Below are 21,325 nucleotides of genomic sequence, written 5' to 3'. Positions count from 1 at the left end.
CTGAAGTGAATTTTATGCATTTCATTTACTGGTCCCCATTATGCTCCGGAAGCTAAAACAGGGTTCTTAACCGTTTCCATGCCGTGACTCCCTATTAAAACAGAGGTGCTTTCAAGCCCCTTCCTCCTATGCTTTTAAGAGCCCTGCACATCTAATCTGTGGAAAGGCCGTGACCCTCGGGTTGAGAGCCCATGAGCTAAGAGCAACTAAGACAACTGCACGTGGTTGTCATAAAACATTCTGCTGCTGTGAGGATATTATTTTCCCACCCCCGTTTGCTTCAGGGGTGGGGGGGGGAGGCTGTGTTGCATCTCTTTCCCATGTTGTTACTTTGTCACTCAGTCAAGTGGCAAATAAAGATGAGGATTAAGAAGAGGGAAAAAAATAAAAGCTGGAAATGTGTTGTTTATTTCAGCTCCCCTCAGCAGTGCCTCTGCTGCAGCCGGATTAGTGGGACCCAGTGACCTTTTGTTGCAAAACTCCAAGCTTTAGTTTAAAGCACGTGTCATTCCCGCAATTGCCTTGTCCCGGTGCTTCTCGTCCTCATGTGATGTCATGTGCTCAGGGACTGCTGCGTATTCAGTACTGATTGGGCACAGCGGGGAGATCATTATGGCCTTGAAAAGCTAGTGAGGGGTAAACTAGCTGCGTGATGAGTTGTGCAGCCAGTGTCCGTTGTGATCTGTGTAACGTGCCACTTCCCTCTGAATGGCAAATGTACACGTTAGTGCAACACACAGGGGTTTTCAAAGGGGCTGTTTGGAGTCAGGTGTCTAATTCTCATTGACTGTCACTGGAATTTGGGAGCCTAACTCCCGTTGAAACGCTCAGCCTATCCGCCTGTCTACGCTGCAAGCAGAGCGGTGACTGCTGCCCGTGTAGACATACCCGAGCTAGCTTTGATCTAAATCATTGTGGGTACCAATAGTAGTGAAGCCACAGCATCACAGTCTTCAGTGAGGTCTACAAGCCCTCTTGGGACCCTGGGTACTTACTCACGCTGAAGTCCAACAAAAATTACTACATGACCCCACACGGGCTTTGGCTTCAGCCCCGGATGGTGGGGCTCAGGTTTTGGCTTCATTCCCGGGCCCTGGTGATCCAATTAAAAAGGGGTCACAACCCACTGAGCACTGCTGCAATCTAGCTACATTAAAGCTTAGCTTGGATATTTCTATGGGCACTTCAATCACGCCACCAACTGCACTGCAGACAGACCCTTAGAGGTTCTGTAAAGAGACACAGTTTTGATTCAGGTATCATGGTGAATCAAAGACTGATAAAGGAAAGTGTGGTACACACATAGCTCATCATCACTGAAAGCTTCTTTCCAAGAGGGCAGTAACTTGCACACTAGTCTGGTAGATGCCAGAAATATTGTCATTACTAAAGGAAAGTAAATCTTCCCAGGCAGTTGTTAGTTCAAACCAACCAGCCAAATTCCAAATCTGTGGCACACAGAGAAATATGCATATCCTTATTAGGTCAATCCATTACACAAAACAAACTGAGATTCCTATTGCTTATAAAAGATCCATGTGTTTCTTAGGAATAAAAAAAAAAAGTGTCTCTGAAGTCAAAGCTAACTTGAGCTGCACAGCAGTGCACAAACACATATCTCAATAAAAATCTTCACTGTATGTGTTAGAAATATTGTTTTTCGAGAAAAAATGTTTTTTTTTAATTTCCCGTGAAAAATGTTTGTTTTTTGATGAAAACTTGAACATTTTGAGGAATTGGAATAAATTTCTTTACTCTGACTGGAATGGTTTTGTTAAGCCAAGCTGTTGCCTGCTAAAAATGGCTGGATTTGGCCCTAAAATAAATGCTGTCCCTGCCCCTGTGAGCATATACTCTAAGCTGTATTTCCTCCAGCTGTTTGCTCTTGGTAGCCAAAAGTTTCGTATGTGATTATCAACTGATGAAAAGTGCTATAGAAGAACTAGGTGTTCTCTTTATTATACGGAGATACCACCTCCTGCTTGGCTCCTGTCAAATCTTAGATGCCAAACTGGGTCAGACTGACTCAGAAGCAACTAAGTGCTGCAGGGAGTGGTGCCCGTGACTGACAAGGTGGCCCTCTTTTCTCAAGCCAGTACTGAACCACTTCCCTAGTAGATAACAGGGTGCACTGTGTTGCTGGAGGTGCCATCTTTCATACGAGATGTAAGTCAGTGTTCCTGCCTAGTTCAGATCATTAACAATCCTTTAGCACTTTTTGCAAATGTCCAAGGCCAAATTTATTTTTGGTAATAACATTCTGGCTACGTACATTCTGCCAGGATTTCCAATTGGGTATCGTTCTTCCTGTCTTTACCTGTTGAGCTGTATGGTTCTGTGGTGTTTCATCCCAGAGGTGGCTGCATTTTGTGGGTAGGATGCAGTGAGTGCCCATGTCTGGTTGATGTATCACTTTGCTTAGCTTGTAACATGCTTTGGGTTCCTTTGCGATAAAACGTGCTTTGTAAATGTCAGTTATTAATCAATGCAACATACCTACATCCAAGCTCGCGTATCAGCCACAGAAGCAGCACAATTACTTATGACTGGCTGCAAAAAAGTTGCACACGTCAGAAGCAAATTTTCCGGAGCTGGTCATGCTGATGATGAAGATGAGCATGATTAATAATGACACTGCCTCAGAATCTGTCGGCCTGCTGTCCTCTCCTGCCATCCATCATCATCGCCATAGAGTGGGTGGGGAGAGGGGAATGGGTTACAACAAACGGATTAGAGGCAGAAGTAAAACCTCTACATTCTTCTATTATCTCTTCAAAAAGAAGTTTATACATTTTCTCAGCAATTAGGCCGGGGAGGGTGGTTTTTTGTTTGCTTTTTTTAATTTTTGTTTTTGTTTTTTGTATTAAAAAAAAAAAGACGGAAACAGCCCCCCCAACAAGAGATTAACTTGACAAGCCATGTAAAGCATTTTAATTACAATTTATATATCATGTATAAATAAATATTACATTCTTTCAGTCTACAATGCATACTAGGCATATCTTGTTAAAACCTCCTTCTATGTTATCAAGTGGCAGGGTCCATGTCGTCCAAGTAAAGAAAAAAATAAAAGGAGAAACCTATTGAGTTTAGTAATTTAAAAAAAAAAAAGATGTAGTGGAATCAACGGATAAAGACAGGGCTGACAAACAATGCAAGTGCTCCCTGCTAGGAGTCAAGACGTAACACTGCTTTCCAAAAAAGATTCGACATGAGGACTTCTTTTGAATTATGAATAGGTTTTCTGAGTCTGGTTTTCCTCCATCATTTAGATTCTGAGCCATATCCTCATTTTGTGTAAATTGACATTAAAGTCAGTGGAACAGCATCCATTTATCTGTGCCTTTATCTCCCATTTGTTTCTGATGCATTGCTGAATTCATATTTTGTTACTAAAAACAGCTGATTTTCAATATAACAAATTTTCCAATTTGTGCTGGTCCAACGGAAACAAATGAAAATAAAGTAGACCCAGATATCTCTTGATCCTTGGTCATTTGAATTTCTCTTTCTCCAAACTAATATTATCCATCCAAAAACTCAGCTCCCCTAACATGAGGAAATAAAATGGGCTTGGGACAACCTGCTTCTCTATTTGTGAGTACCAATCCCCCATGAGAACTGGTGGCATTGAAAAGATGAACAGAGCAAAATACAGGACAAATTATGAATTCACTGACTTAGCAAAAAATTAAAAATTAGGCTGTGCACATATGTGGACTTTGATGGTCTTGGTCTTATATTCGGTAGGTTTGCACCATTCCTATAGGTCATTCCTATTGTTTATTATTTTTAAATGCAAACATAGAACAGCACTTTCTTCCCTTGGTGAAACATGGGAACTTTGGTTGTGGAAACTTAACCAACCAACGAACCAACCTACACACCCAAAAGCAAAATTAAATCTTCCTCCAAACAGAACAAGTTTCTAGCTAGCACAAAGCAGCCGAGACTCATGCTTTCAGAAGAGATGCCACGCTGGAATTATTAGTTTTTGCTCATCCTCTGAGTTCTTCAAATGACAAGGAAGATTATTATTAGCTAATTAAGAAAAACAATTATCTCTTGGTCCATAAAGAACCTACTGGATTATTTTTTTTTAAGACTCATTTTAAAGAAAGCGACAAGGGGTGGAAAATAGACGGAAAAATAAAAATATATCAGATAATCTCTTTCTGCTCCATATTTAATGCCAGGGACATGTTTTCACTTCAGATGAGGGAATAGATAGCAACTGCTTGGGTAACACTCTAAACTGTCTCTTCCTGGGTCATACTTTCATATTATTACAAGCATTAAGAAGTGACCGTTTCTCTGTCTTGTCTATTAACTAACTTTCTCTCACTTTTTTTTTTAAAACATTTTTTGGTACCTTGTCTATAATATTGTTGTTATTATTTTGACCCATCAGATAAATTTTCACAACCTCGCCGTGCCCAGTTCATCGTATTGGTTAATCTGTTTCCTTACTCCCTTCTGGGATTTGCATTCCATTGACTGCCCAAATCCACGAGCAGCTTTTGGAGAAAAACAAACAAACAAACCCAAAGCCATGGACAGTTTGACAAATTTCTTTCCCTGATGACAGAAACTGCCTTCTTGTTGTTGTTGATTTTTTTCCCCCTACTGATCCCCTCCTTCTCCCCTTTTCTGTCCCAATATATACTGTAGAACTGAAGGCATCAAGGTGTGGTTAAACCCAGAAAACCAGACAGGAGCTACACTTTGTCTTTGAATTTCTCCATGTAGTTTTTTATCTCTTTGGAGTCCCCGAGGTCCATATCCTGGCACACCCATTTAATATCGTCATCATTGCTACTTAGGATAGAGTTGACGGTGGGACAACCATCATCGGGTGGGATGGTGGTGAAGGTTGTGAATTTTACCCGCTTTCGTTTGGATGTGGGGGAATGCAAAGGTTCCGTTTTCTGCTCTTTCCCTTGCTTCCCCCCCGAGTCAGCAGACCTATGGATCTGGCTCTGGATGTTCTTTTGAGTGCCGCCATTGAGGAGGTGGTTGCTTTCCTCATGGCCCATCCCTCGGTCTATAATAGTGGTGTGCTCATCCTGCTGAGGTGACACATCCGCTGTGTTCTCCAGCAGCTCCGCCTCATTTCCGAGCCAGACCCAGTCGTGGGAGTGGGTCATGGTGGCTTGCCCTTCCACTGGAACCTGCTTGTGCCGGTATTTTAATGCAAACGTTGCACAGTTTATTAGGAAGACAAGAATTGCCAGGCAGAAGACCCCCAGCAGAGCGTACATCCCAATTTCCAAATCACTAAGGCCTCTGGGCGTCTGCACTAGGTCATTCTCCTCCATGCCCCCATTGCTTTTTGGGAGGTCTACTTGAGCAGGGAAGTTGGTGAAATCTATAGGAATGTTTTGCAGCTGGCCATCATCTGAGAGTTTGCCTCCATCCAGCCTATTGTTTTTCATGACTTTGTTTTTGAGCATTGACTTTGCAGTGGTGCTGACTTTTCTGACGGTACTTTCCTCTCGCTCCGCCGAAGAGCTCCCATAGTATCGCCCATCCTGGCCGTACCGCTCTTGATCCGACACCTTTTGCCGCCGGTCACTCGCGTGGTTTTCAATCTCATCGGCATCATAATCTCCGCCAGTGTTGGAGTTGGCATCATTTTGGCCAAACTTCACTTTGATGTTGCTGTTGCCCATGGCCAAGACACTTTTCCTCTTGGACTTCTGGCAGGCTTCAGAGATCATCATGTCTACTTTGATCAATGTGCCCTGCCCTTCACCTTCTGCTGCCACGACCGGCCATTTCCAGGCAGTGCTCTGATGGGTTGAGACAATGGATTTGTCCAGCGACATGGCAGAAAGGGAGAAGTCTTTGGGGTCATAAATGTCTAATGGAGTAACTGAGCTGTCACTGAACTGGATCCAGATGCTTACTATGGCTTCCTAAAAGAAGAGAGAAATGGTTAAAGACAGGGCCTTAAATAAAACAGCTCAACTGATTGCAACTCATCAATCTTCTCAGCTCTGAAATGCAGCTGAACGAAGCAGGAGGCACTGGCTCCGTACTATGCTGAAAACAAGCTGAGTCTTGACCGATGGGGCAGAAAATTGGTCACATTTTTCATTAAAGATCCCAGCGGTATCTTTCATGGAAAGGTTTTGCAAATGGAAATGTGAAATAATTGATATGGGGAGATCGTAATAAGAACACACCCATTTAAAAAAAACCACATTCCTGTCGCATGAAAACTGGAAGAGACAAAACAGAAAAAGTACTGGAAGCACTTGACAGAACACTTATTTTCCTGTTGTTCCCCATGCAAATATGTCACACGGAGCAGTCAAATTAAACAGGGCATAAATATTGTAGCAGAGAAGAGGAGAGATGCCACAATGTCTTGAAAATGGGTCACCTGAAAGGAAACAAAAGACTTGCAAAACAGTTGTTACTTTGCATGAGAACTGTTTGTTTTTAGCTAAACACACTTTACCCTTGAAAATAATTGTAAACCCCATTACATTTCCATGTCAGCCAAGGCAGGATGTGAGGATTCTGCTGTGATCTCTATGATAACGATATACAAATGGCTTGGATTTAATTGGACTGTGTTTGCTCCCTGCAGGTAGTACCATTAGAAGTCACCATTAGAAGCAAACAGAAAGCTAACGGTCAAGAGGCGAAGTTGTTTCTATTTGAGTCTCATCCAGATGATATAGATATTTACTTCTCCACGTCTCAGTAGCTTTCTTTGCAGGAGATTTCTTTATTTTTTCATTTGCTCTATGTCTAGTTTGTTTAGTTAGCATACGTGCTGCCAGACTGCTGAAATGCAGCTACACATGAAAGTGAAATTCTATTCTTCCCAAGACTTACACTGCAAATGTCCTTAATAACTTTACCCGCAGGTACATCAAAACAATTGGGCTGAAAATCACCATGGGGAAAAGCATCGCCACCCTTTTAATGTCCAATCATAATACAAATTTACAACCCAATATTGTTTTCAATTGGTTACAATTTGTTACACTATGGTTATAAACAAAGGGAATTGCTACCCTTCCAGTTAAATTTAAAGCTTTTCAATGAAAACAGCAAGGGGCATTTAGCTGTGTAGAAGGTTGGAATGCACTGAATATTTAATTTTCCAAGTGCTATCAGAAAGCTCTTTGGGGACCAAACAAGGGAAAAATATATTGTGGCACACCAGGAAAGAGGGCAAAGTACTTGGTGATTCAGACATGCTTTGCACACAGTGATGAAATAGAGCCAGGGTAACTCTGAAGCTGTAGCAATGCTGAAAAGTGCGAGGGAGGAAGGGACATTAAAACAACGGATCTTTCATGAAACAAGCCTGAGATGGCTGAATAAATTAGTGCAAAACTGCAGAGCATCACTTTTAGGTACATCTGCACCGCCACTGGGGGGTGGGGAGAGGGATTGCAGCATGTGTAGACATACCCAGGCTAATTTTAATGTAGCCATGAGTACCAATAACAGCGAGTCTGCAGCTCAGCATGGGCTGTACCAGCCTGCCTGGGACCTGGGTACATACTTGAGTGGCTAGCCCGTGCTGTCATGGAGTCACTGCTATCGGTACTCGTGCTAACTAGATCAAGGCTAGCTTTGGTAGGTCAACATATGCTGTAATCAAACCCACGTCTGCAGCATGGTCATGGTAGGCTTTTGTCATTGTGGGTAAGTTTTACTCTGGAAATTTCTAGCAGTAGCAAACCCAGCTCTGGGAAAGAAAGAATATTCTTCCCATGGAATCGTGTGTGTGTGTGGGGGGACCCATCTCCATTCGTCTTTGGGTGATCTGGCACACTTGATATTCTGCTTCTCCACTACATCTGGAACAACGAATGGTCTTTTCCCCTCTTTTTTTGCATTGAGTCATAGGAAAGGCAAAATGACCATCTTTAGGGAGAAACGTACTAGTGAAAACTGCAGCAGGAACCCAAATGGCACTGAGATCATCTCTCAATGGCTCCTTTTTTGGAACCAGAGAGGACAATAGACACAGAATAACAAAAAAGTGGGAGGGGTGTTTTGTGGTTAAGACATTAGACTGGGGCCTGGTCTACGCTGGAGAGGGGTGGGGATTGATCTAAGATACGCAACTTCAGCTACTTTGTCAGTGGGAATCAGTGGGAGTTAGGTGCCTAAACACCTTTAAAAATCTGGCCCTCTGTAGCGGAGGCTGGGATAAAATCTAGTTCTGCTGGGCAGCATTCAACTGCCTTGATCATGAGACCATCCATTCTCATCCTGCAATCCCCTGCCGCATTCGCTACACACCTTCCAACTTCTGCAACAGGTGAGGCAGGGGTACTACAGACAGTTCCAGGCTCCTTGCCCAGCCAGTCTCTGTCCCCCCTTTCCCAGCTCCTCACTTGATCTGTCTCTCTCCCTGACTCTAGCGTCTGGTCCCCTCCACAGTCCCCAACCCCATTTTCCTCCCACCAGCTCCTTTCCCCAATCTCTTTACCCAGCCAGTACCAGTGCTCCCTCCGCACCTGGCTCCTTGTCAGATCTGTCTCTTTCCTCCCTCACCTCCTGCCCAACACCCCACTCTCCTTGGCCAGACAGTCCCAGCCTCCCCTACTCCTCATCCTATCTCAGTTTCCCCATCACTTACGAGTCACTGTCCCATCCCTGATCTCTCTAGCTTCCAGTTCCAGTTCCCTTGCCTGGACAGTCCCAGTCCCCCCTGCCCATTTGAAGTCCCAGTTTCCCTCGCCCCAGGTCTAGTCCCAGCCCCCCTAGTTCCTGGTCCCAACCTACTTCTCTCCTCAGCCCCCTGCCAGTCTGGCTTTTGCCCCCTCTGCATTCAAATCAGGCAGCTTCTTCCTCAACGCTGTCTAAGCCTGGGAGTGCGGGGAGGGGGGGGCACTGAGAGCACAGGAGCAATAGGCTCCCCGCTCTCAGTTCAGGTGCCTGGACCCAGCACAACCCATAGCAGCGCCCACAGCTGCGACTGCAGAGAACGTCCTGCTCAGCCCTGCCCTGCAGCACGCCCAGCATGCATGGAATCTTCAGGGAAGTTGGCTGCTAAAATCTACAAAGTCTTCACTGAGCATGTGTGAACTGTGATCTTAAAACTTGGCCAAACTGGGACAGATTTTCATGTGGGAGGCAACAGAATTCTGACACAAAGGCTACAATTCTTACAGAAAAGTCCCTGCTCCAAAGCATGGAGTGGCAGAGCGTTTTAAAGAAAAGGTCACCAGAGTTTTTAAGATGAGCAAAACAATGTGGATTTCACTAGCCTCTTTCTCAGAAATGGCTGAGCTGTTTTGGCTATATATATATATATATATATATATATATATATATATATATATATATATATAAAAATCAGCCTGAGGCAGGCACCCAGCATGGGAAACTTCAGCTCAAGCTGTTAAAGTTTGGTAAAGTTGTAAGCCACTGACAACAGGGTCTCACAGTGGGAAGCGTCGTGGTAGGAGCTACCGGCTTTGTCTGTCCCCACAAAAGCCCAATACTGGTGTTTGGGAAGCAGAAGTAATGAAGAGTAAATGAGGAGGTTGAAGACCACAAATATGATTTACTCCAATTAACCAAGACTCCCTGCTACTCTCTTCAATCTGCACCAAATTTTTAAATTTTAAGGGATCCTCTCTATAAAGAGCCAATTACATAGAAAACTGTCACACGTGGACAGTGGAGAATCTGAATTATAAGGGGGAAAAAAAAAGAGAATTCCCCCAATCCTGCCAAAATACATTTCATCTGCCCAAATAAGCAATTTGGCACAAAATCCTCTTCTTGACTCTTTCACTTAAAGGCGAGCTGAATGCAAGGGAAGGAAGCAAATTTCCCAAATGATTAGAAATTCTGAAAGGCTTAAAAAAATAGAAATGATTTAGTGCCATGTCCTTCAAAGAGCTGTTTCTGCAAATCCTATGTACCGCATCAATAAATCCCCTCTAAATCTCTGACAAGGGCCTCCAATTACTATCAACAGATGAAGATGGATTGAAACCTTATTATCAGCAAAGCTGCTGCCCTGTCTGATGCCGAAGGTGACAAATCCCTGTGTTCATTAATTAATAAGCATAAACAAATAGCTTGTGGGGTTACCAGTTTTCATCCCCCTCTCATTCCGCTGTGCTCTTTATAAACAAATAAACCACAAATTCACGTCATCGTCAACATCCCTCGGAAGATGGGATTATTTATACAGCGACTAGAGAGATTGGAGGTGAGTCAGATACCATACATCAGATCACTTCGAACCCAATTCAGAAGCGATGGAGAATTTGCTTCCCACAGCAGCTGTTGATTTCCAAACAACATGCTGTTTCCTACGTACGTGAAGCACCGCTGCACTCATCAAGATACTTTTTGGCCATGTTTTTCTTCATGTACTTCTCTAATCTCCTCTTCCACCCTAGCCAGACTAGCATTCTTTGCCTATTTATATTAGCTTGACCTCTTCAGCACCATTACCTATCTCAGTGTGCAATCACATCTCTGCTTCCTCAGAGCTGCTGATCAGTCTGGAGATGCCACCTGATAAATTTGCCTGAATTATAAAGCCAACCAGTATTTTCCCTTTTGTAAATGACTTTATCTCCCTTGTTTTCTTCATGTTATAGTTAGAGCCGGTGGAACAGTAGGGGGGAAATCTGTCCCCTACAGTTCACAAATCTGTCATGGAGCCTAAGGCCTTGATTCCATTCAGCCATACCTGCGACCTTTCAAAACTGCAAATTTGCAAAGCTTCAAAACTCTTCTGCACAGTTTGATCACAAATACAGGTATTTGGCTCTCAATGTGTATATCCCACCCAGCTGAACTGACCAGCTTTGAATGTTCAAAAATCAAAAGGAAACTTGGATTCAGAAGCTAGAGCTGGTTGGTGAGTGGCATGACGTGTATATATATATATATACACCTTTAACCCGATATAATACGAATTCGGATATAATGTGGTAAAGCAGTGCTCGGGGGGGGAGAGGAGCGGGGCTGCGCACTCTGGCAGATCAAAGCAAGTTCGATATAATGCGGTTTCACCTAAAACGCAGTAAGATTTTTTTGGCTCCCGAGGACAGCGTTATATCGGGGTAGAGGTGTATAGCATATGATGACACCTGCACTCTGGGACACTGGTTGTCTGTGAACTGTCAGGAAGATTTTATGATGGTGGTTTTGACCTATGAAGCCCTAAATGGCCTATGGGTAGAGCACTTGGAGCTAGGGTTAGGGTTCCTATGGATACGGCTTCCCACCCTAGGGTTAGGGTTACTAAGGGTAGGGCACTTGGAGTTAGGGTTAGGGTTCCTATGGATACGGCTTCCCACCCTAGGGTTAGGGTTACTAAGGGTAGGGCACTTGGAGTTAGGGTTAGAGTTCCTATGGGTTGGGCACTTGGAGCTTGGGTTAGGGTTTGTAAGGGTACGGCACTTGGAGCTAGGGTTAGGGTTTCTATGGTGAGGGCGCCGCACCCTAGGGTTAGGGTTCCTATGGGTAGGGCTTCCCACCCTAGGGTTAGAGTTCCTAAGGGTAGGGCACTTGGAGCTAGGGTTAGGGTTCCTATGGGTAGGGCTTCCCGCCCTAGGGTTAGGGTTCTTATGGGTAGGGCACTTGGAGCTAGGGTTAGGGTTCATAGAATCATAGAATCTCAGGGTTGGAAGGGACCTCAGGAGGTCATCTAGTCCAACCCCCTGCTCAAAGCAGGACCAAACCCAACTAAATCATCCCAGCCAGGGCTTTGTCAAGCCTGACCTTAAAAACCTCTAAGGAAGGAGATTCCACTACCTCCCTAGGTAACCCATTTTAGTTCTTCACCACCCTACTAGTGAAAAAGTTTTTCCTAATGTCCAACCTAAACCTCCCCCTATAGGTTCCTATAGGTAGAGCTTCCCACCCTAGGGTTCGGGTTCCCAAGGGTAGGGCACTTGGAGCTGGGGTTAGGGTTCCTGTGGGTAGGGTGCCCTGCCCTAGGATTAAGGTTCCTATGGGCAGGGTTCCTATGGGTAAGGAGTCACGCCCTAGGGTTAGGGTTCCTAACGGTAGGGCACGTGGAGCTAGGGTTAGAGTTCTTATGGGTAGGGCTTCCCGTCATAGGGTTAGGGTTCCTAAGAGTAGGGCACTTGGTGCTAGGGCTAGGGTTCCTATGGGTAGGGCACCCTGCCCTAGGATTAAGGTTCCTATGGGTAAGGAGTCACACCCTAGGGTTAGGGTTTCTATGGGTTGGGCACTTGGATCTAGGGTTAGAGATCCTATGGGTAAGGCTTCCCGCCCTAAGGTTAGGGTTTCTATGAGTAGGGCATCCCGCCCTAGGGTTAGGGTAGGGCACTTGGAGCTAGGGTTAGGGTTCCTAAGGATAGGGCACTTGGAGCTAGTGTTAGGGTTCCTATGGGTAGTGATGAGCTGCAAAAATATTAACAACCGGTTCCCTCCTCCTCACCCCATGAGGGGGTCATGCCCCCCCGGGACTCCTGCCCCATCCAACCCTCCACGTTCCTTTACAGCCCCCCCCAGCACCTCTGCCCCATTCACCCCCTTCCCTGTCCCCTGCCGCCCCATCCAAACCCTGCTGCTTCCTGACTGCTCCCCGGGACCCTTGCCCCCATTCAATCCCCCTGTTCCCTGCCCTCTGACCACCCCAACACTAATCCACCCCCCCAACTCTCCTGCCCTCTATCCAACACCCCCTCCATGCCCCTTGCCCCCTTACCGCGCTGCCTGGAGATGGGGGCCAGGCTGGGCTGCTCGGCCGGGATTGGGACCGGAGCGGGGGCGCTCGGCCGGGGCTGGAGTCGGGGCGCCCAGCTGGCCGGGGCCGGCCTGCAGCCGTGCCATCCGGCCAGCCAAGGTCGGGATCGGGCCGTAGCCGCGCCACCCAGCCAGCCGAGGTTGGGACCGGGCCAGAGCTGCGCCGCCCGGGGATGGGGTCGGGGGCCAGGTTGGAGCTGTGTGGCACCTGGAGCCCTCCTCGCACCCCCACCCCCCTGCCCCAGCTCATCTGCGGGAAGCCGCTGCTTCCTTCTCAGCTCTCCCAGGCTTCCCGCGCGAAACAGCTGATTCGCAGGAAGCCAGGGAGGGGGAGGAGAAGCCTCAGGAGTGTTCAGGGGAGGAGGCAGAGGCGGAGTGAGTTGAGCTGGGGCCGGGGGAAGGGCAGGCAGCTGCTGGGGCTTTTGTTAAATTTACAAGCCCTTTTCGAACCGGTTCTAAAAGGGCTTCTAAATTTAACAACCGGTTCCCGTGAACCGGTGGGAACCGGCTCTAGCTCACCACTGCCTATGACCATCCACTGAACCCATCTGTAGCACTGTAGCTCCTGATGCTGGATTCCCCTCACTATACTACAGAGGTCTCCATAAGGGCCATGGAGCTCTGGAAATGTCCTCTTGTCCCGGGTCCGAAAAGGCTGACTTTCAGGGCATGCTACAGGATCCATTTGTTTCACCTGGCCTATGAAGAGCAGTCACTGGATGGCGGCACAGACTGATGCGAGGGGGTGTTTGTATCTGATGACATTTTGGTGCCTGGTAGAAGGGGTGGAATGACTGGTTTGAGTGTTTGGTTTGTAGGGGGCTCAAAGCCTGTGCCTGGGTCCTTCTTACTGTTCTAACTCAAAAGAAAACTAAAAGACAAATAAATGAAATAAATCCTTTGAAAATAATGTACAGAGTGCCACTGGTTTCTTGTGCTGCTCTTTGGCTGTGTTAGGACATCGAACGCATTTGCAAATACTGGGACTGCTGGGCGATTGTGTTACAGAGCCAGAAGCTGAACTCCCATGAACAAAGTAAAAGGAAAAAAATCATAATGTATTCAGCAAATCCTGTCTGACACCTAGTACAGGAGACACGCCCAATCCTAGTCCCACTGAGGTCAGTGGGAGTTGTACATTGTCTTCAGTGGGAGCAGGATCAGATCTTAAAAGGCACCACAGAAAACTGACAGAAACTTAATGTTACTCCAAGCAAAGACTAAGAACAGAGTAACGATTTGGAGATGGAGTTTTTATCAGGACTATGAGAACAGATGAATGGATCATAAAGGTGGGGTTTAAGGTCTGGCTTATCAGCCTCAGCAGTGACTCATTAAATAAAGTCACCATAGGCTGGATGAAACTCTCAATTCTTCTTAGGCAGGGGAAAGTTGCTGGATTAGAAGCCTCAAACTAGAGCTGGTTGGGAATTTTTCAATTAAAACATTTTTTTTTGGTTGGAGAATGTCGACTCATTTAAACTAAAACTTTTTGCAGAAATGGGAGAGTTTTGATAAAAATTTCTCTGGTCCATGGTGGAATTTCAGGTCGAAAGGAAAGAGAACCAGAGCTCCCAGAACAGGCAAGAGCCCGGTGGTTAGGGCACTCAGCTGGGATGTAGAGCTTAGTTCAAGTCCCTACTCTGCCCAAGTTGGAGGAGGGACCTGGCCCTGGCCCTTCCACACCCCAGGTGAGGGCTTGCCTGTTAGTCTCACCATGTGGTCCAGTGAATACTTAATTATTCATAAAAAAGTGGAACAGCTTCAACAGGAGAAATTGATTCTACAGCCAGCGGGTTAAAGCCATTCACATGGGAGACCCAGGTTCTAGTCCTGCTCTGACGCAAGCAGAATAGGGACCTGAGCCTAGAGCTCCTACATCCCAGGTGACCACCCTAATCACTGCGCTATTGGTTATTCTGGAGTCTGTCACGTTCTTTCATGAAAAATGTTGAAAGGCCTCAGGTTTGTCCTGCTAAGGAACGAAAACAAATGTCAAAAGGTTGAAATTTTTCATGAAACGGAATTCTTGTTTTCCGGCCAGTCCTACTTCAAACACTTCTCATTGCGGGAGGGGAATAATGGCCAACTGCGCCAGCAATTCAGAAACCTGCACCTCTAGGGCCAGTCTTCTGGCAAGAGATGGGCCATTCAATGATTCTCATTAAGAGCAAGGAGAAAATTCAAGTGGCATCAGCTCAGCCCTCTGCAGCAAGGACACAGTGGCTGCCCTCAGACCACGGCTGTGCGGGTACAGAAGGCTCTCAGAGCCGCTGCAAAGGGCGGGCTGTGCTGGGCAGCAGAGGAGAACTCGAGTGCATGAGCTACACAGGTTGAGGGCAGCAATCAGGCCAACAGGGGAGCACTGAGGGAGGCACGTGGCTTGGAAGCATATAAAACACTCTGCTTCCTCACCCTTAGCTCGGGAGGTGGGGCTGGGGATGGGAAGAAAAGGCAGAGGCAGGGTGTGGGGGGCATGCACACGGGCTCCGGCTTGGAGGGGCTGCAAGGACAAAAACAGAAGCAGCAGATGAGGAACTGCATGGAAAAGGCAGCTGGGTTTACAGCAGCAGCAGGACAGTAGGGATTGGGAGGGGTAGGAAAGGCAGCCACTAACCCAGGGCTGTTACTTGCAACCAGGTCACCTGGGGCTTTCCGGGCCCTGGTCTGAGAACGCTCTGGCCTCTCTTTCCTTGCTCCTTCTTGCTAGTAGCAATGAGGGCTGGAAGGGAATTAGCAGCTTCTATGCTTCCAGGCTGGGGAGGTGTGAGGGACTGTGGGAGATGGGGGGTGGAGCAGCCAGTCCTCGTTAAGGGAAGAGTACTCGGCAGCCTCTTGCTTCTTGATTGGTGCACTCACACAGCAGAACACAGCGGGGCTACACCGCAGAGCGGGGAAGAGGAGGTGTGTACAGCAGGTACAGCAACATGAACACACTGTTCAGCTGAACAATATTCAGGAGGCATTGGTCAGAGCCTTCCCATGCTCATAAAACTTACGCTGGTAAATATCTTTGCACGCTGCATTGAGATATGCAACCCCTCCTGCCCCACAGGCTGTTTTATTCTCAAGCCGGCATGTGACACTCCCAGCCAAGCTGCAGGAAAAAAATCTTACCCTGCCCTATGCCCTCTAACTAGGTTAGATTTGTTTCTAGCTTTGGCTTCTTCAATTTCCAACTCAGCATCTGTCGAGAAGAGCGGTTTCCAAAAGGAAGCCCCGAAGAAGGGCACACATGGGTTAATTACATAAGACTCAGATGATTACAGGATGAAGGAAATTAAACAGATGGACAGCACTTCCTTCTTCGAGCTGGGATGTCATCCTGCCACTAACTACTGAGTTATAAAACAATCTACATTATTCTTGTGTTCCAGAAAATGATACAGTGATCAGCATGAAAATGGGCCATAAAACCTGAACCGAGCTCTTCCCTATTTACGAGGAATGAAATAGTGGTTTTGTGAGAGCAATGGCTGCAGATGGCATTATACAGCCCTGAATAAGTGTGTTCTACTCCGCAGAGTGAAATCAGGATTGAACAGGCCCTTGTCACTTCCATTGCTGCAGACCTCCTTGTTTTTAATCTATTTTTTGGCAACTATTTGCCTCGATATGGTGCCGTTTTCCGCTCCTCGTATCCGTACAGATTATGTGAACTGAAACTCACCGCTTGAGACCCTTCCCTCGGTTGATCTGAAAACGTGCCGGCTTTGAATTAAGCAGGATCGACACACCGGTGTCCCCTAATGAGCTGAACAACTAACCCATCTGAGTCAGCCTGAAGAATAAAAGAAGAGAGGGGAGCCAGGCTGCCTGCTGTTGCTCCAACAGGAAAATGAACGAGCTCGCCTTTCTCCCATCGCTGTTTTATGGCTCTCCCAAATATTAAATCACGGGGCTCTCCCACTCTCTGACATGGAGATCAAGGGCACTGCTCATGGCAAACAGAGAGCATGGATGGCCTGTGAAAGAAGTGTAATAAAGGCTCAGGAGAGCTGCCAAGGTCACGGTGTTTAAAGGGAGCCTTTGAAAAGACAGACAACGTGCAAGTCGGAACTTTTGGGTTTGGAACTTTTCCAAAGGGCTAAGCCCAAATTTGCAGGCGGGAAGAAGAAAGAAGCCAATGCCAGGGTGCCCTCTGCAGGAGAGGCATGGCTATAAAACTGTGTTATACCCGTAACTTAAAGTCTATGCTGTTTTCCCCTAAAAACTTTCTAAGGGGGAGGCAACTCTGCAGGGATGACCCACGGCCCCACCCAGCATGCCAGCAGCAAGGAGAACCGAGTGCACGCTACCTGTTTAGGGGTATGAAGCAGCTCCTGAGCAATGGTTGTAGCCACAATAGCTCGGTTATTTGCCGGGCTTGGCTGAAGGAAGAGCGACAGCCCAGCCACCATCTGCACCCCGAGGTCTGTTATGGTCACTTTGTCATCTAGCACCGTCACTGTCTTCTCTGCCAGAATGGAGTCCGACAGAGGAGAAAAAACCTTTGGAGAAACAGAAAGGGAACAGTGTCAGGAAAGGGTTAAACAACTACACTGACCCTTCTCACCACGTCATCTGCTCCTGCCCCCAAAGCCTTGCTTCAGGCACAGAGACTGGGTGAAGGAGGACATGGAGAGGACACACTGGTTTCATGCAGGAAGCAAGGAGAACCCATTCGATGGAGAGATTACAGCTCAAAGCCACTGCATCAAATACCTCTTTGGGAGCTATCTTATTTTATTATTATTTTATTATTATCCCATTATTTCCACTACTTTCTTATAAGCCTGGAAATAATACAACCGTTCCCTCCTAATTTTGGTCCTGATCCTGCAAGGGGCTGAGCCTCCTCAACTCTCAATGGCTTCAAAGGACGCTGGAGGCTCTCAGCACCTTCCAGGATTTGTCCTTCATTTTTCCATTTCCATATCCATTTCTCTATCCCTGAAGTTTCTAATGGATCATGCAGCCCATTCTCAAGTGGGAAATTGTTCCCTTTGACGCAAATGGCTATTCCCTATCCACCTCCAAACATTTAGAGAGCAGAGGACAGCTACTCAAGCACACACAGTCTCTCCCACCCACAGTCTGTGGCTACATTTGCAGTTTGTGCACTAAACTCTGCTGAGACTCCAACCAGGACACTGAGGCCAAATCCTCAGCCAGTGGAAATCAGCATAGTACTATGGTCTTCAATTTACACCAGCTAAGAATCTGGCCCTAAGAGTAACTTTCACAGGCACTGAACACCCTCCACTCCAGTTGACACCCATTAGAGTTATGGGTGCTCGGTATCTCTGAAAATCAGGCCCTCTGTCTCCAAGCAGCAGTTGCACTAGTTAAACGGCAGGGGGAGCCTCACCCTGTGTGGAAAAGCAGGATGTTTACTTCACAAGTGCAAGAGCTGTCCAGTAAGGATGGCTGAAATACAGGTTTTGATCTGTCTCACTACAATGGCGGGGGCTTTTGCTTTATTTGTTCGAATTGAATGGAGATGGAATGCATGTGTGTGAAATTCTGGGAGGCCACAGCCTTGCTACAACGGATGATTACATTCCAAAGCGGTGCTGTTTTAGCAGAACACTCTACTGGCTCTTGCAGGTGTTAATGCAGGAATGGTAGAACCCAGAGCAGTTCAGTTTATGTACCTGGATGGTTGTCATTCCTACTTCTTGTCCAATCAAAATCCTTCCTTCTTGTAGCCTGGCAATGTGAGGCTCCTCCAACTTCATAAAGTCCATCACTAGGTCCGTAATGTCAAACTGCCAGTCAGAACCCAGCAGGTAGTTCAGCTGACTCCAAGGGCTCGAGTCCTCGGCGACAAACTGAGTAAGGACTCGCACCAGGGCATGCTGGTACTGGAGCGCACAGCCTCGCCCCTTCCGCTCATCTTCATCCTCATCATCACTGTCCCTTGTGGGTCTTGAGAAAAAGGAAAAGGAAGCATAAAAAAAGGGTTTGAGGACAAAACTCCTTCATAGTCTCTTTCCCTGCAGCGAAAACTAAGAGCAAAGTGCTAAGCAAGGAAAACACTTCCTGGAATAAAATCAGTTAAGAGCAGAAAAGTGATCAACTGGGCAGACTTGATCAGAGCAATTGAAAGTGCATACGGAGCCCGACAGTCATTATTGCATGCTATAGCACACAGGTACACGCCCTTAAGTGTCGTTGCTGATTCTTGGCATTACACAGGCGATCATGATAGGTGTATGATATTGGTGTCTTATCTTTGAAGATCTCCACTGAAATACCAGAATGCAGAGACGGGTCAGACCCAAAACTCCCTTCCAGTCTCCCATGAACTATGGGTTGGATTCAAGTCCAAACTCTACCACTGGACCATCTAGGTAAATGACTCAGGAGCATATATCCCATTGAAAAACAGTGACTACCCTGCGGGGAAGCTGGGATCCAGATGCAACCTCTGTACTGTTCTTCCTGGGCTTAAAATCAGCTCCATTCATTGCAAGAAAATGCCTGATATAAATTAAGCGACTAAACCCACCTCTTATTGGAGACAATGGGGACTCTCCAGCCTTTTATTTGGCTTAGCTCCGTGTCCGAAATATCAATCTGAAGAGGCAGGCGTGGAACCCAGACTGTGATTTGCAGAGGGGCGCTCAGATATTGGTATGTGAAATTCACTACCGCATCCACCTGGCCTTTCATTTCTTTGCCATTGACAAACACATAGTCACATCTGTCGGAAACCTAAAGGAGAGGAAGGTAGGGGGGAAAAGAGAGAGAGAGAAAAGAGGGTAATCGCTGTGACAAAGCAGGCTCAAAGTGGAAACCTGGCATCTGAAAAACAAAAACAAACAAAAAAGGCTCCCTTCTCCTTACGCATGTTAATGATGGCGTTTTACAATGGAACCAGCTGAACACAAAAATCCTCTGCCGGCTCAGGAGGCATAATTATGCTGGAGATGCCTAAAGACTGGATACGATTTCTGAAGCCGCTGGCTGGGTTTTCTATTTGTTATTCAACGAGCTACTAGCTGATCACATCTCTATGGAATTTATAACGAGAGAGACTCCTTCACAGCATGGCCAAAAGAAACCGAACAACCCCAAACTGGACTAGCTGGATGCAGGCAGCAAATATAAAGCTCTACCATAACCAGAGTTTTCACCTTCAGTCTGGCGTGACACTGTTTAGTGTCACACATCGGTCTGAGGATGAAGCCGGCTCTGGAGTGAATTTCATACGGAGAATGGAAACAAAAACATATTCCTTTCCTCTGCAATAAACATTATCTGTTTATAAATGTTTACATTTTGATTAAAGCCATAAAGTAATTCTAAACACTGCAGTAGATTTATCATTAACATGTAAATACTGTCCTGAAATATAAGCAAGCATTAGCATAGTCATGTAAGAGTTATACCAGTAATCACTTCTTTAATCAATGTTGTAATTTACAGACCATTGAGTTTTCTCATTTATTACCTTACTGAGTACTAGTGGGATGGAATAGAATCCCTCCAGAATATATAAATCATTAAGAGGGATGCAGATAGTATGAAGTGGCTTGGTGTGATAAAGTCATTGTCAAATCTATTCCTAAAGGTGTCATAAACGTCTGGGGAAATCTTGCGGCACATTAATCATACATTAAGTGGCTAGCAATGGGAGCTGTTGCATTACTAAATGAGCTGGCATGTCTGCAGAAATTACAAGTAAACCCAACAGATATCTTCAATTCACATGCTTTCTCCCTCCCCTTCAGAAACCTATTTCATCTTCTGTAATGAATGTCATTAGCACTGGTAATGGCCCTCCCACCTGAACATCTATTTATACCATCATCTGCTCCCTTTGATTTTGTCTTTCCCCATACCACTTTATTCAAATGATGCTTATCACATGGAATAGCTCAAGTCCCCAAGCTAATCAAATGGATGGGTGCCCTCTATGACCATGGATAAACACAAGGGCTAGATGTGCTAAACCGTTCCTAGTTATACAGCACATGTCCAATCTGTATCCCCTGGCAGTTTAGGCACTGCTCACTTCCTGGTATAACAGTCAGGAGAAATATTTCAAGGGAAGACCTCAGAGACATAATCTGAGCAGAGTTTAATGAAATGACACACCACAACCATCTTGAACGATTGTAAGTGAGTTCTACTCACTGGATGCAGTACTATCTAGTACAATGCAGGACCCATCTGTTTGTTTAGCCTTTTTTCCTCATGTTATCCAAGTTATGTTTAACGGACATAAGGTGGGAAATGTTCCCTTTTTTTTCATAGATGGACAGTGCGTCCTCTTTTAATCAGGGCTGCCCAGAGGATTCAGGGGACCTGGGGTCTTTGGCGGCAGGGGGGGCCCTGCTTCGGCGGTAATTCGGCACCGGGGGGTCCTTCCGCTCTGGGACCTGCCGCCAAAGTGCCCTGAAGACCCGCGGTGGGGGCCTCCCACCGCCGAATTACCACCAAAGACCCGGCACTTCGGTGGTAATTCGGCAGCGGGGGGGCCCTTCCGCCCTGGGGTGGAAGGACCCCCCGCCGCCGAAGACCCGGAGTGGAAGAAGCTCAGGGGGCCCCACTCCAGGGGCCCCGAAAAACTCTCGTGGGGGCCCCTGTAGGGCCCGGGGCAAATTGCCCCACTTGC

At 46.5% G+C, this 21,325-nt stretch overlaps 1 protein-coding gene across 3 annotated transcripts in view; it reads right to left on the bottom strand.

Annotated features, from left to right (window-relative positions):
* Positions 1-2,916: 2,916 nt before the first annotated feature.
* The window catches only part of TMEM132C (transmembrane protein 132C), a 301,970-nt gene continuing 283,561 nt past the window's right edge, over positions 2,917-21,325 (bottom strand). For all 3 annotated transcript variants that reach the window (XM_044990544.1, XM_044990546.1, XM_044990545.1), the window contains 4 exons: positions 19,214-19,419; positions 18,357-18,630; positions 17,019-17,210; positions 2,917-5,918 (listed from right to left, as the gene is read on the bottom strand). In XM_044990544.1, coding sequence (XP_044846479.1) covers positions 4,719-5,918; positions 17,019-17,210; positions 18,357-18,630; positions 19,214-19,419 — 1,872 coding nt within the window. In that variant the 3' untranslated portion in view covers positions 2,917-4,718. The remainder of the gene's footprint in view (positions 5,919-17,018; positions 17,211-18,356; positions 18,631-19,213; positions 19,420-21,325) is intronic.

The sequence above is a fragment of the Mauremys mutica genome, chromosome 16 (genome assembly GCF_020497125.1).
Source record: "Mauremys mutica isolate MM-2020 ecotype Southern chromosome 16, ASM2049712v1, whole genome shotgun sequence".
Classification (NCBI taxonomy): Eukaryota; Metazoa; Chordata; order Testudines; family Geoemydidae; genus Mauremys; species Mauremys mutica.
Note: the sequence above shows the minus strand (reverse complement) of the source record. Positions and strands in the feature narration are given on the sequence as shown.